The sequence below is a fragment of the Rhinopithecus bieti genome, unplaced genomic scaffold (genome assembly GCF_001698545.2).
Source record: "Rhinopithecus bieti isolate Rb0 unplaced genomic scaffold, ASM169854v2 scaffold_662, whole genome shotgun sequence".
Lineage (NCBI taxonomy): Eukaryota > Metazoa > Chordata > Mammalia > Primates > Cercopithecidae > Rhinopithecus > Rhinopithecus bieti.
In genome coordinates, this window is record NW_016803231.1 from 162,087 (window position 1) to 177,316 (window position 15,230).

A 15,230-nucleotide genomic window follows, 5' to 3' on the forward strand; every position below is an offset into this window, starting at 1 on the left:
TGTTTTCCCTTATTTTAGCAAGTCAGTAAGCCAAATACTATTCAACTACAGATGTGTTCCTGATGGTACATAGGAAGGCACCGACATAAAGCTAAGAAAAATAACTACAGCTTCACATAGACAACAGGGATAAATTTCACAGGCTTAAGTATGAATGTATGAAGTCAGGCACAAAAGAATACATACTGCATGATACCATTTATATGAAATTCAAGGATAGGCAAGAGTAAATCATGATGCAAAAATTCATAGTAGTTAACTTTTGGGGACACAACTAGGAGGGGGCATAAGAGGAACCCAAAGGGTACAACAAATGGTCTATATTATGATCTGGGTGGTTTTATATCAGTTTATACATATGTAAAAATTCATTAGCTATACACTTGAGATTTGTGCTCTTGACTAATGAATGCCATACCTAAAAAAAAAAAAGTTAAATATACACATGCACCTACATAAAGGGACCTGCCCTCAAAGAACCCACAAAAACTTTTCCTGGACGGCTTAAGAGTTGCTTAACAAATATGAATTTCTCATTCTTGAGTAGTTTTAAAAATTTACTATAATAAATAGGACAGCAAATTCACAGATTATCTACCTATGTCATCCAAGTTTCAAAAGAGTTAAATGAAAAATATTCATATATATATTTATACAAATCTAAATTCCATGTTGACAATAATTATGTGTGAAGAAATAATGAATTTCCAAAAGCTTCTAAATGGTATACTGATCCAAAATTATCCTCTTAAGTGAAATTTATGTGGTTAACTGTTTTCCAAGAAATGTGGCACGTCACTGAGTAATTATTTTCCTGCATTATTAAAATATCAATATACCATAACCTTTCCTTATACTGAAATTATGTAAATAACAGCATTAAATTCTTGTTTCTATCCTTCTTGTTAAATTAATATATACACTAAAATAATGACACATTTGTACACTATATTGTAGTAGCTATTAAGTGCTAAATTTAGTTTTAAATAATCATAGAAATAAATATAAACATGGAATTCTTTATAATAAAACAGCACATATTGGGTACTCAATAAACAACTGCAAATGAACAAAAATAAAGTTTACCACTTCTTCATCTGAAAGTTCACGACCCTGGATGCTGCTATTCTCTCTCACAGCTTGCTGGTGTTTTCTCCCTTTAACATGGCTAAAAAGATACACCTCTGAAGAGATCTAAAAGCATAAAATCAAAGCAATGTAATCAATATAACATTATATGAATTTTAAACACTACACATTCAGTCCAGTATATGATATGTGAGTTGAGATCCACCTAGTATTTACATATTAGTCTTAAAAATAGTTTCCTCAAACATAATTCTGAGAATCCTCTAGAAGACAAATGGTTAAAAAAAAGACTCAGGAGGCTGAGGCAGGAGAATTGCTGGAACCCGGGAGGCGGAGGTTGCAGTGAGCCAAGATCGCGCCACTGCAATCCAGCCTGGGTGACAAAGCGATACTTGTCTCAAAAAAAAAAAAAAAAGACATGCTATAGTCAGCCTAAGAGGAAATTATTTCCTCTAGGTTTGAAGATTCAAGTCTCAGCAGTGAAAATGTTGTTTTCTTTTTTTAGACCTAGTACCCCAAAAATACTGACTTGGGCTATCACATTAAGCAGGTAATCATCCATTTTAATAGTAACTATATTCTTTAGCACTTTTACTGCTATTCCGAAATGCTGATGTTTCATTCAGAATCATGAAAGAAATCCAGGTCACTCAGCAGATGCCTTAGCATGAGTTTTATTTTATTTTTTGAAACAGAGTCTTGCTTTGTCACCCAGGCTGAAGTGCAGTGGCACAATCTTGGCTCACTGCAACCTCTGCCTCCTGGGTTCAAAGGATTCTCATGCCTCAGCCTCCTGAGTATCTGGGATCATAGACATGCACCACCATGCCCAGCTAATTTTCAGTAGAGACAGGGTTTCACCATGTTGGCAAGGCTGGTTTTGAACTCCTGGCCTCAAATGATCCGCCCACCTTGGACTCCTAAAGTGCTGAAATTACAGACGTGAGTTGCCACATCTCTCCTGCCTTAGCATAAGTTTTAAAAGACTGGAAGAATATATTTCCCTGGTTTCATAAACTTTAGAAGTAAACTGTATCATTATAATATTGATAATAACAACCTACCAGCACATTGCAGAGAGAACACTGCTTCTTTCTTTCATAAGGGGTCAGTTTGGGGGCATAATCAGTATTTGCATGTCGCCCACTGCTTAGCTCAGCAGCTTTTTCTTTTCTTTGTTCAATCTGTTCCATGTGCCTTCGAATACTTTCATCATGCTGTAGATGAAGTCAAAGTGCAAGAATTTCAAAAATTATTCAAATTATGGTGAGAACTCGGAAAAATAATATTTCCATTAAAACTTCAAAAATTATAGGAGAATGTCGTTTGTATGGCAACTTACACACTGAAGACAAAGCTTTACACAAAGCCCTTTAATATCACCTACATGAACAGTAATGTTTATTAAAGTGTGCTGCAGGATAGATATTAATAGGTGTTTTACAGAACAGCTTCCATGGTCAAATAAATTTGGAAAACAGTAAACTAAAGCTAAATAGGTTTTTAATGTAGAACTTTACAGAACCTCCAGTACATCACTGTGATCTATGACTCAATACACCTAGCTTTTAGTAGGCATCAACTTACAAATTATTTGCCAATAACATATTTTTGAGAACCACTTCCTGGAACCCACCATGGGAAATGTTAACCTATAGGTAAAGCACATGCTTATCCATACAGCAAGCAAGGCCCATCATGACTAATCCTATAACCTACTCCATTTTTATACCTCCAGTGACAATCCTGGGGGAAAAACACTATTTCAGACCTTTGTACTTACACTCATCTATTTCATATGGCTAGGATGGCATCCCACCTACCTATCTATTTTACTCATCCTCCTTTCAAGATCCAGCTCAGGAAGTGTTCTTTAAAATCACTTCCCTGACCTCTGACACTCCTCATGTTAGACTAAGTGTCCTCTTCTGTGCTTCCACAGCATTTCATGTATGCCTCTCTCTATGTGGAGGTTATGCACTTAGCACCTGAATTTAAAGTAAATGAAGAGTTTCTTAAAAATCAGAACCATGCCTTATCTCTGCATTCCCCTGCCTACAACAAGGCTCAATAAATACCTGCTACAATAAATTTAAATGAATGATAAATTTCCAGGACTATACAAATAGTAAAATATGGTCTTCTAACTTAAGGGTTTTACTATCCCTGTGAGGAGCCAGCATGTAAATAACCGTGACATAATATGAAACATTCATACTGTTAGAGACTGCCTACAGGTTGTAGTGATGCTAAAAATTTTCTAGAAACTATCAGTTTATCATAATCTCCCAAGCTACAATTATGCAATTCATAAGCACTGAACTCAAGTGAAGCAAATCATAAGAAACATCTTTTAATTTACTTTTGAGTGATTAAAACCTATGAATATAAGAAGCCTACCAGTAATGCCTTCAAGTCATTAACAAATTGCTTAGTAAAAACAGGAAATGTTAAATAAACTTCCTTAAATTTTTTTCCTCAATGGCTCTACCATATCAAAGTAAACTTAGTTTCCAGATACTGAGTTAGAAATGATCATAGCGAAATCATATAAGCTTTGCTGTGCAAAGATTTAGAATACAAATTAATTCAATTTTTGCTCTACAAAATGTTGATCTCATGCTACACTGCAAGCTCTAAAATTTCAATTTAAAAATATGTAATATCCTTACCTTGAGCTGAATTTTTTTCTGTAACTCTTCCATAGCTTCTTGTTGAGCAGCTGTGAGTGCTGCCAATCGTTCTTCCCTGTCTCTGTAAGAAGATAGTAAAAATTATAAACTCAACTGCTTAAAGTAACAAATCTCATGAGGCTCAAAAATACAATTAGGATACATAGGCTTATATAGTCTAAAGGGCTATTTTTTTTTTTTTAAATATTCTTCTTAGAGTCCCTACTAAATCCCAGGTATATCGCTAATTAAATGTTTGGGAAACAATAGAGATTATCAGTTATGAAATGGATTTCTGGACCCAGGCATGGATTTAAATATTAGCTCAAAGACTGTCATTTAAATATGGCATGTTGAAAACTATATTTGTCTCTATTCCCTTCCAAAAACACAATTAAACCACAAAAAAGAACAGAAAAGGCATAAACTCACAAAAACAAAGTAGAAGAGGAAATAATCACAAAAAATGGACATCAATATTTTAAAAGCTGAGAAGCACTCCTGAGAAAGCTGAAATCTAAGCTTTCAGAGGGAAACTAATAAGCAAGGTGACTCTACTAGCAAAATTCCATTAAGAGTTCAGAAATTGAAAAAACTATTCACTTATGAAGGAAGGGATAAAGGTTGAGGATAAAAAATAAGCAGACTCGGAAAGCCTTAAAATACAGCAGGTCTCCAAATCTCCCCACGCCAGCAGAAGATGAAGAGATTACTCCCTAGAGGGGCTGAACAAAAGGACCTGTATTCAGGACAGAAGGCAAATTGAAGGTGAGATAATATACTGAAAACAGGAAGTTTAAGTGAAAATCTACATACTGAAATGGTGAGACAAGTAGCATCCTTCTATTTTTAATTCATACAGTATGCATAGCCAGCTTTCCTCACCACTCCCCTCATGTATCCCAGAATTTAAAGTATAATAAATTAAAATAAATAAGTAAAAAGAAACAGTTAACACATAAACACACAATGTATAAATAGATTTTCTCTTTTATTATCTTAGTTCTTTTAAAAATATAGAACTGTATAAAGAAATAATTATAAGATTAATGCTTCATTTATGACATTTATATGTAAGATATGTGAAAACAGTAACACAAGGGGAAGAATGAAAGAGGAGGCCAGAACTTTGGTACAAAGTTGTTCTATTTTAACAAAATTAATTTAGTTTAATCCTAAAGTAGAATATAAGTCAAGATGAATACTATAATCCAAAAAGCAACTATTAAAGTAACTAAAATAATATAATTTTAAATAATGAAGAAAATAATACAACAAAAGTGGTTTAATAAAAACAAAAGGCAAAGGAGAACAAAAAAGACTTGAGACATACAGAAAACAAATATCAAAATGGCGGACATAAATTCAGTCATACCAAAAATTACATCAAATGAGAATTGACTAAACATTCCAATCAAAAGGCAGAAATTAGCAAACCAGATAGAAAAGTAAAACCCAACTATATACAGCCTACAAGAGACAGATATGAGACACAAAAACACAGAAAGGATGAGGGTATAAGAACAGAAGACATACCATGTAAATAGTAGCTAATTTTTGTATTTTTAGTAGAGATGGGGTTTCACCATGTTGGCCAGGATGGTCTCAATCTCTTGACCTCATGATCCACCCTCCTTGGCCTCCCAAAGTGCTGGGATTACAGACGTAAGCCACCGCGCTCAGCCAAGAACTTTGTAATAAGTGAGATCATTTAAGATGAAAAAGACAAATTCCTAGGAAGACATGAATTATCAAAGCTGATTCCAGCAGATATAGAAAAATCTCAATAGACCAAAACAAGGGGAAAAAAACTTAACTGGTAATTTAAAATTTTCCCACAAAGAAAAACCCAAGCACTGATGGCTTTACTGGTAAACTCACCCAAACATTTAGAAAGAAATAATACCAATCCTATGCAAATGGCTTCTCAAATAGAGCAGGAAACTTCCCCTTACATTCTGTAAGGCCAGAATCGCCATAACACAAAAGCCAGACGAAAACATCACAAGAAAACTACAGATCAATACCCCTCATGAACATGCCCTTGGCAAGAAGCCAACAACATATAAAAGCTATTATATATCCTGACAAAGTGGGAATTAACCCAGGAATACAAGGTTATTTTAATATGCAAAAATTAATGTAACATACCATAGTAATAAAATAAAGAGTAAAACCCACAGTCATCTTAATGGACCCACAAAAAGAAAGATTTCACCAAATTCAAAGTCGATTCATGTTAAAAGCTCTCAACAAACTAGAAATGGAAAGAAACTTCCTCAATCTATAAACTTTATCAAAAATCTACAGCAAAGATCATATACAGTGGTGAAAGACCAAATGCTTTCCCACTAAGACTGAGAACAAAACAAGGACACCCAATATCACAACTTCCACTGAACATTAAATACAAGGAATGAACCAGTGCAAGAGGGCAAAAAGAAAAAAAATAAATTAAAGGCATCCACATTAGAAATAAAGAACTAAAACAAACTTTATTCACAGATGCCATGAGCCTTTATGTATAAAAAGTACCAAAGAATAAAATAATAATAATAAAAAAACTACCCAAACTAATACAGACAGTCCCCAACTTATAATCATTCAATTTACAGCTTTTTGACTTTATAATGAGTTTATAAGGACTTAACTCCATCATACGTTGAGGAACATCTGTAAGCAAGTTTAACAAGGTCATAAAAAACACAGTTGTAGAATGAAATAAATTAAAATCTACTGTATTTCTATATACTAGCAAGAAAATCCAAAAATGAACCAAAGAAAACAATTCCATTTACAGCAGCTTTAAAGAGAACTTAGGAATAAATTTTAAAAAGAATTGCAAGACCTATATGCAAAAAACTACAAAACCTTGCTGTCAGAAATTAAAGGAGATCTAAACAGACAGAAACATCACATTCATGGACTGTAATACACAATAATGTAAAGATGTCAATCTCCCTAAACTGACTATAGATTCAATACACTTCCTATCAGAATCCTGCAAGCTATCTTGCAGAAACTGATAAGCTGAACCTAAAATTTATATGGAAAGGCAACTTTGAAAAAGAACAATGAAGTTGGAGAATTTATACTAATTTCAAAATATGCTATAAAAGGGTTTATAGCATATAAACCCTCCCAAGACTAAACCAGGAAGAAGTTGAATCCCTGAATAGACCAATAACAGGCTCTGAAATTGAGGCAATAATTAATAGCCTACCAACCAAAAAAGTCCAGGACCAGACAGATTCATAGCCGAATTCTACTACAGGTACAAAGAGGAGCTGTTTGTACCATTCCTTCTGAAACTATTCCAATCAACAGAAAGAGAGGGAATCCTCCCTAACTCATTTTAGGAGGCCAGCATCATCCTGATACCAAAGTCAGGCAGAGACACAACAAAAAAAGAGAATTTTAGACCCATCTCCCTGATGAACATTCATGCAAAAATCCCGAATAAAATATTGGCAAACCAAATCCAGCACTACATCAAAAAGCTTATTCACCACGATAAAGTGGGCTTCATCCCTGGGATGCAAGGCTGGTTCAACATTCGCAAATCAATAAACGTAATCCAGCATATAAACAGAACCAAAGATAAAAACCACACGATTATCTCAATAGATGCAGAAAAGGCCTTTGACAAAATTCAACAGCATTTCATGCTAAAAACGTTCAATAAATTCGGTATTGATGGAACATATCTCAAAATAATAAGAGCTATTTATGACAAACCCACAGCCAATATCTCACTGAATGAGCAAAAACTAGAAGCATTCCCTTTGAAAACTGGCACAACACAGGGATGCCCTCTCTCACCGCTCCTCTTCAACATAGTGTTGGAAGTTGTGGCCAAGGCAATCAGGCAGGAGAAAGGAATAAAAGGCATTCAATTAGGAAAAGAAGAAGTCAAACTGTCCCTGTTTGCAGATGACATGATTGTATATTTAGAAAACTCCATCGTCTCAGCCCAAAATCTCCTTAAGCTGATAAGCAACTTCAGCAAAGTCTCAGGATACAAAATCAATGTGCAAAAATCACAAGCATTCCTATACTCCAATAACAGACAAACAGAGTCAAATCATGAGTGAACTCCCATTCACAACTGCTTCAAAGAGAATAAAATACCAAGGAATCCAACTTATAGGGGATGTGAAGGACCTCTTCAAGGAGAATTACAAACCACTGCTCAACAAAATAAAAGAAGACACAAACAAGTGGACAAACATTCCATGCTCATGGATAGGAAGAATCAGTATCTTGAAAACGGACATACTGCCCAAGGTAATTTATAGATTCAATGCTATCCCCATCAAGCTACCAATGACTTTCTTCACAGAATTGGAAAAAACTACTTTAAAGGTCATATGGAACCAAAACAGAGCCCACATTGCCAAGACAATCCTAATCAAAAAGAACAAAGCTGGAGGCATCACGCTACCTGACTTCAAACTATACTACAAGGCTACAGTAACCAAAACAGCATAGTACTGGTACCAAAACAGAGATATTGACCAACAGAACAGAACAGAACCCTTAGAAATAATACCACACATCTACAAACATGTGATCTTTGACAAACCTGACAAAAACAAGAAATGGGGAAAGGATTCCCTATTTAATAAATGGTGCTGGGAAAACTGGCTAGCCATATGTAGAAAGCTGAAACTGGATCCCTTCCTTACACCTTATACGAAAATTAATTCAAGATGGATTAAAGACTTAAACATCAGACCTAAAACCATAAAAACCCTAGAAGAAAACCTAGGCAATACCATTCAGGACACAGGCATGGGCAAGGATTTCATGTCTAAAACACCAACAGCAACAAAAGCCAAACTGAGAAATGGGATCTAATTAAACTAAAGAGCTTCTGCATAGCAAAAGAAACTACCATCAGACTCAACAGACAACCTACAGAATGGGATACCCATCAGACAAAGGGCTAATATCCAGAATTTACAAAGAACTCAAATGAATTTACAAGAAAAAATCAACCCCATCAAAAAGTAGGCGAAGGATATGAACAGATACTTCTCAAAAGAAGACATTTATGCAATGAACAGACACATGAAAAAATACGCATCATCACTGGTCATCAGAGAAATGCACATCAAAACCACAATGAGATACCATCTCACACCAGTTAGAATGGCAATCATTAAAAAGTCAGGAAACAATAGGTGCTGGAGAGTATGTGGAGAAATAGGAACACTTTTACACTGTTGGTGGGACTGTAAACCAGTTCAACCATTGTGGAAGACAGTGTGGCGATTCCTCAAGGATCTAGAACTAGAAATACCATTTGAACCACCGATCCAATTACTGGATATATACCCAAAGGGTTATAAATCATGCTACTATAAAGACATATGCACACGTATGTTTATTCCAGCACTATTCACAATAGCAAAGACTTGGAACCAACCTAAATATCCATCAATGATAGACTGGATTAAGAAAATGTGGCACATATACACCATGGAATACTATGCAGTCATAAAAAAGGACGAGTTCATGTCCTTTGTAGGGACATGGATTCAGCTGGAAACAATCATTCTGAGCAAACTACCGCAAGGAGAGAAAACCAAACACCGCATGTTCTCACTCATAGCTGGGAACTGAACAACGAGAACACCTGGACACAGGGTGGGGAACATCACACACCGGGGCCTGTCGTGGGGTAGAGGGAGGGGGGAGGGATAGCATTAGGAGATACACCTAATGTAAATGACCAGTTAATGGGTGCAGCACACCAACATGGCACATGTGTATGTGTGTAACAAACCTGCACATTGTGCACATGTACCCTAGAACTTAAAGTATAATAATAAAAAATTTAAAAAAAGAAAAATCAATCAACAAATTACCATATTAACAGATTAAAGGAGAAATTTTATAGAATTATTTCCATATAAAAAAAAAAACACCAAAGCACTTGAAAAACTCAACATCCACCCAGTAGCATAACATCCCCCAGCTGAACTGCTGCTATACCCTACCACATAGGGCCAAGTTACTGCAGAAGTGTTGAATTCTAGATGCTAGTGCACCTTCCCCTTAAAACTGAACTGAAGTGAGTTCCACTAATTGGAGACCTCAGGCCTCTAGCACACAGAAACAGTTGACATCTCCCCCAGCCCACATACACCCTCCCCAATACCACTGGTGAGACATCACCTCACACTTCTAGGAGCTTTGAGCCTCTGGCATACCAAAGTAGTTGCACCCCCAGCACCACAGCTGATGCAGTACCCCCACCCCCCACCCCAGGTATTCAAAGGCTCTACTGACCCAAGTAGTTATGCCTTCTGGGGCTGACCAGATATGGCAACTTGACTTCCAGGGATTCAGAACCACGACTGAGCTGTGTTCTAGGCCAAAGAGACACAGTGCTCCACCTACCTAAAACTGGACAAGTCCCCCTATATTCCAATCTGCTGAGGCACCCTACCTCTCCAAGGAGTGGTCATTGCTGCATTGTTTCCTACCCCAAAGGGCCCAAGATACAGCTGTATCTTGCCATTCCTGGGTCCTTGTTGCCACTGGACCCAGCCTCATAGAGCCTAGGCTATTATATCAAGCCAGGGTCCCAAGTGACCACTGTATACCATGCTCCTTATCACCCAGAGCCTGAGCTACCATGTTACACAGTTGGTTCTGGATCCCAAATGGTGACTGTTTGCTGCTCCTCAGGGATTGAGTCTCCAGATACACCTTCTTCCCCAGAATCATGCCAGTGCCCCCTCCAAGGTCAGAAGCATGGCTACATCCCAGCCTCCTGGGCCCAAGCTGCTGGGGTATGCCCCACAGCAACAAACCCTGTGTAGTGGGAGAACTGAATCTACTCATGCCTTGGAGAGAGAACCTATGCCTGAAGTCCCAAGTGCTCCAATAGTTTCACAGGACCCTAAGCCCAGGAATTTGGCTGCACAGCTGCTCTGAGCCCCTGTACCCTATAACCCAGTGCTGCTGTGGCTGCCTGTGAGCAATGTCAGACCTGTTACCAAAAGAGATCCCCTCAATGAAGATTCCCTACTTTGGGGAAAACAAGAACAGGAAGACCCCTACAACCTTTGCCCTAATAACCTCAGGAGCCACCATCACTGATACAGACTCCTACAGTCTAGACCACTGAGGCACTCACAGTGTGCACTGACATTGATCACAACTAAGAAGCTACGTGAAAACTACACCACTGCACCCACACAGAAGCAGAGCCACTGTGTCCTACACCCAAGCAGTATCCCCAGGCCCATCTTCAGGTGAAAGTCTTCCCCTTCCCACTCTGTAAAGTTGGAAAGATATGACTGCACTATCAGATGTACAAACAAGGCAGGGTCATAAGAAACATCAAAAGGCACGGAAATGTGAAACCACTAAAAGGAACGCAGTAACTCTCCAGTAACTGACCCCAAAGAAACAGAAATCTACAAATTCTCTAAAAAGTAATTCAAAATAATGACCTAAGGAAACTCAGGGAAACATAAGAGAATAAAAACAGACCATTCAATGAAACTAAAAAACTAAACCATGATCTGAATGAGAAATTCAATAAAAGAGATATTTTTAAAAATCTAAATACAAATCTTAGAGCTGAAGAATTCAATGAAGTAAAAAATACCACAGAGGGTTCAACAGCAGACTAGATCAAGCCTCAAGGCTTCTGAACTGACTCAGAAGAGAAGAAAAAGAAAAAAGAATGAAGAGAGCCTATGGGACACCACTAAGCAAACAAATATTCACATTGTAGGAATTCCAAAGAGGGAAAAAACAGAAAAGGCTTATATAAATAAAATAATTGGTAAAAAAAACTTCCTAAATCTTGGGACTTAGGAAGAGACAGGTATTTACATACAAGTCAATGAAGCTCAAAGATCCTCAGATAAACTTTAGAAGGTTCTCTCCAAGGTACATTATAATCAAACTGGCAAAACTGAAAATGAAATAATTTTAAAAACAGCAAGAAAAAACTATCAAGTCACAGATAAGGGGATGTCCATCAGAGTATCATTGAACGCTTCTGTAGAAACCTTGCAAGCCTGGGGAATGGGATGACATATTCAAGATGATGAAAGGGGGGAAAAAAAAATCTGCCGGCTAAGAATACTATACCAAGGAAAACTATCCTTCAGAAATGAAGGAGAAATAAAGTCTTCCCCAGACAAATAAAGTTGAAGGAATTCACTGACACTAGACCTGTATTACAAGAAATGCTTATTCAAGCAGAAAGAAAATTATAATAATTACCACCATGAACACATGTAAAGTATAAAACTCACTGATAGAGATAATACTTAGTCAAATCAGAATACTTCGAAACTGTAAGTGTGGTTTGTAAGCCACACATATCTCTATTATGAAGGTTAAAAGTCAAAATAGTCAAAAGTAACAAAAACTACAATAAGTTTTTAAGGAATACATAACATAAAAAAGCAACTATTGTGACATCAAAAACATGACTTTTGGGGTGGACAGTAAAAGTCTAGTTTTTGTATGTGCCAGAAATTAAGTTGTTATCAACTGTTTTAAGTTAAGTATAACAGCATAAGATGTTTTATATAAGCTCATAGTAACCACAAAACAAAAAACTATAGCAAATATACAAATAATACAGAGATCATTATTTAATGATAAAGGGGTCAGTTCATCAATGGGACACAACAATTGTAAATATATATGCACCTAACATTGGAGCACTAAAACTATAAAGCAAATATTAACAAACATGAAGGGAAAAATAGATAGCAATATAATAACAGGGGGGGACTTCAATACCCCACTGTCAACAATAGATAAACTAGAGAGAAAATAAATACTAGACTTAATTGTACTTTGACCAAATGGACCTAATATACACAGGCAGAATATCCCATCAAAAGCAATACATTTTTTTCTAGTCCACATAAATCATTATCCAGGATAGACCATATGTTAAACCACAAAACAAGTCATCTTAACAAATTAAAGAAGATTCAAATTGTATCTATTGTTGTTTCAAATCACTATGATATAAAACTAGAAATCAATAAAAGAAGGAATCTTGAAAATTTCATAAATACATGGCTATTAAATAATATGCTCCTGAATAAGTCATGAGTTAAAGAAGAAATCAAAAGAGAAATTAAAAAATATCTTGGGACAAACAACAATAGAAACACAACATAGCAAAATCTATGGGTTGCAGCCAAAGCAGTTCTAAGAGGGAAGTTTATAGCTTCTGCACAGCAAAGAAAAAAATCAATAAAACATTAGCCTAAGGACTGGGGAAAATATGTACAGCCCATATATCTAATAAAGAGTTAATATCCAAAATATATAAAGAACTAGGCCAGGCACAGTGGCTCATGCCTGTAATCCCAGCACTTTGGAAGGCAAAAGCAGACGGATCACTTAAGGTCAGGAGTTCAAAAATCAGACAGGCATGATGGCACACACCTATAATCCCAGCTACTCAGGTGGCTGAAGCACAAGAATCACTGGAACCCGGGAAGTTGAGGTTGCCGTGAGCCAAAATCATGCCACTTCACTCCAGCCTGGACAAGAGAACAAGATTCTGCCTCAAAAAGAAAAAAAGGAAGGTAAAAACAAATCAAAACAAAAAACAAACAAACAAAACAAAACCAAGCAAAATAGATATTTAAAAAAACTCATACAACTCAATAGTAGAAAACAAACTGATTTTAAAATGGGCAAAGAATCTGCCTAGACATTTCTCCAAAGAAGTCATAAAAATAGTAGATATATGGAAAGGTGTTGAACATCATTAATCATCAGGGAAATGAACATTAAAACCATTATGAAATACTAACTCAAATCCATTAGATGACTATTATCAAAAGGTCAAAAAACAAATATTGGTGAGGGTATGTATGGAGAAAAGGGAACTCTTTTACACTATTGGTGAGAGTGTGGCTTGGTACAGCCATCTGGAAAATAGTGTGCAGGTTTCTAAAAAAATTAAAAATAGAACTACCATATGACCCAGCTGATTCCTCTTTTGGCAATACACCCAAAGGAAATGAAATCACCACCTCATAAAGATATTTGCACTTCCATGTTTCCTACGGCATTATTCACAGTAGCCAAGATATGAAAGCAAACTAAGTGTCCATCAAAGAAACAATGATAAAGAAACTGTAGTATATAGATCATTTAGCCCTAAAAGTAACAAGGCATTGCCATTTGCCACAACATGGATAAGCCTAGAGAACATTATCCTAAGTAAAATGAGCCAGACACAGAAAGAAAAATATTGCATGATCTCACTTATATGTGAAATCTTTTTAAAAATTCAATTATACAGAGATAGAAAACAAGATACTGGTTATCAGGGGTGTGCATAAGAGGGAGAGGGCAGAAACAGGGAGATGCAGATCAGAGGATACAAAACTGCAGATATGTAAGATGAACAAGTCTAGAGATCTAATGTACAACAAGAGGGCTACAGGTAATAAAACTGTACAGTATTGGGATTTGTGATAAATGAGATTTTAGTTGCCCTTGCCACTAAAACAAATAAAACGGGTAACTATGTGAGAAGATAGATATATTAGTCTGCTTCACTATAGTAACCCTTTTACAATCAATACGTATTCTACAACAACATGTGTACCTTAAATAAACAACAAATAAGAACTATTTTTTAAAAAACCTAAGGCAGATATCCTTAACAGTTGTGGAAAGCATTCCTTATAAATAAGATGCACACTAACAAAACAAAAGGCATAGAGATGAGGAAGAAAACCCAAACTATATATATTGGTAGATGATATGTTTACTTATGTAGAAAATGCTAAAAAAAAAATCTAAGATTAATTATTAGAATGGTTAACAGAACTTACCAAGATTGCTGGAAACAAAATTAATGGTATTTCTAAACACCAGCAACATACAAATTTAAAAAACACTTAAAGAGATTTTATTTATAATTGTGTAACTGGATAAAATAATAACTAAAAAATATCATAAAATGTGTACAAAAAATAAAATAGGAATAAACATAACAAGGATGAGAAAAACAGATGCAATGAAAACTACAAAACATCGTTGGCCGGGCGCGGTGGCTCAAGCCTGTAATCCCAGCACTTTGGGAGGCCGAGACGGGCGGATCACGAGGTCAGGAGATCGAGACCATCCTGGCTAACACGGTGAAACCCCGTCTCTACTAAAAAATACAAAAAACTAGCTGGGCGAGGTGGCAGGCGCCTGTAGTCCCAGCTACATGGGAGGCTGAGGCAGGAGAATGGCGTGAACCCAAGGAGGCGGAGCTTGCAGTGAGCTGAGATGCGGCCACTGCACTCCAGCCTGGGCGATAGAGCCAGACTCTGTCTCAAAAAAAAAAAAAAAAAAAAAAAAAAAAAAGAAAACTATGAAACATTGTTGAAAGGAACTGAAGACACAAATAAATGGAAAGACATCATGTGTTCATGGACTGAAAAACTCACCACTGTTAAGATGTCCATA

General features: G+C 36.3%; 1 protein-coding gene across 5 annotated transcripts in view; it reads right to left on the minus strand.

Moving 5' to 3' along the window:
• SCAPER (S-phase cyclin A associated protein in the ER) overlaps positions 1 to 15,230 on the minus strand; it is a 333,543-nt gene that overhangs the window by 117,530 nt on the left and 200,783 nt on the right. For all 5 annotated transcript variants that reach the window (XM_017870307.1, XM_017870315.1, XM_017870326.1 and 2 more), the window contains exons 18-20: positions 3,762 to 3,843; positions 2,154 to 2,306; positions 1,087 to 1,194 (exon numbers count right to left, since the gene is read on the minus strand). In XM_017870307.1, the coding sequence (XP_017725796.1) occupies positions 1,087 to 1,194; positions 2,154 to 2,306; positions 3,762 to 3,843 (343 nt within the window). The remainder of the gene's footprint in view (positions 1 to 1,086; positions 1,195 to 2,153; positions 2,307 to 3,761; positions 3,844 to 15,230) is intronic.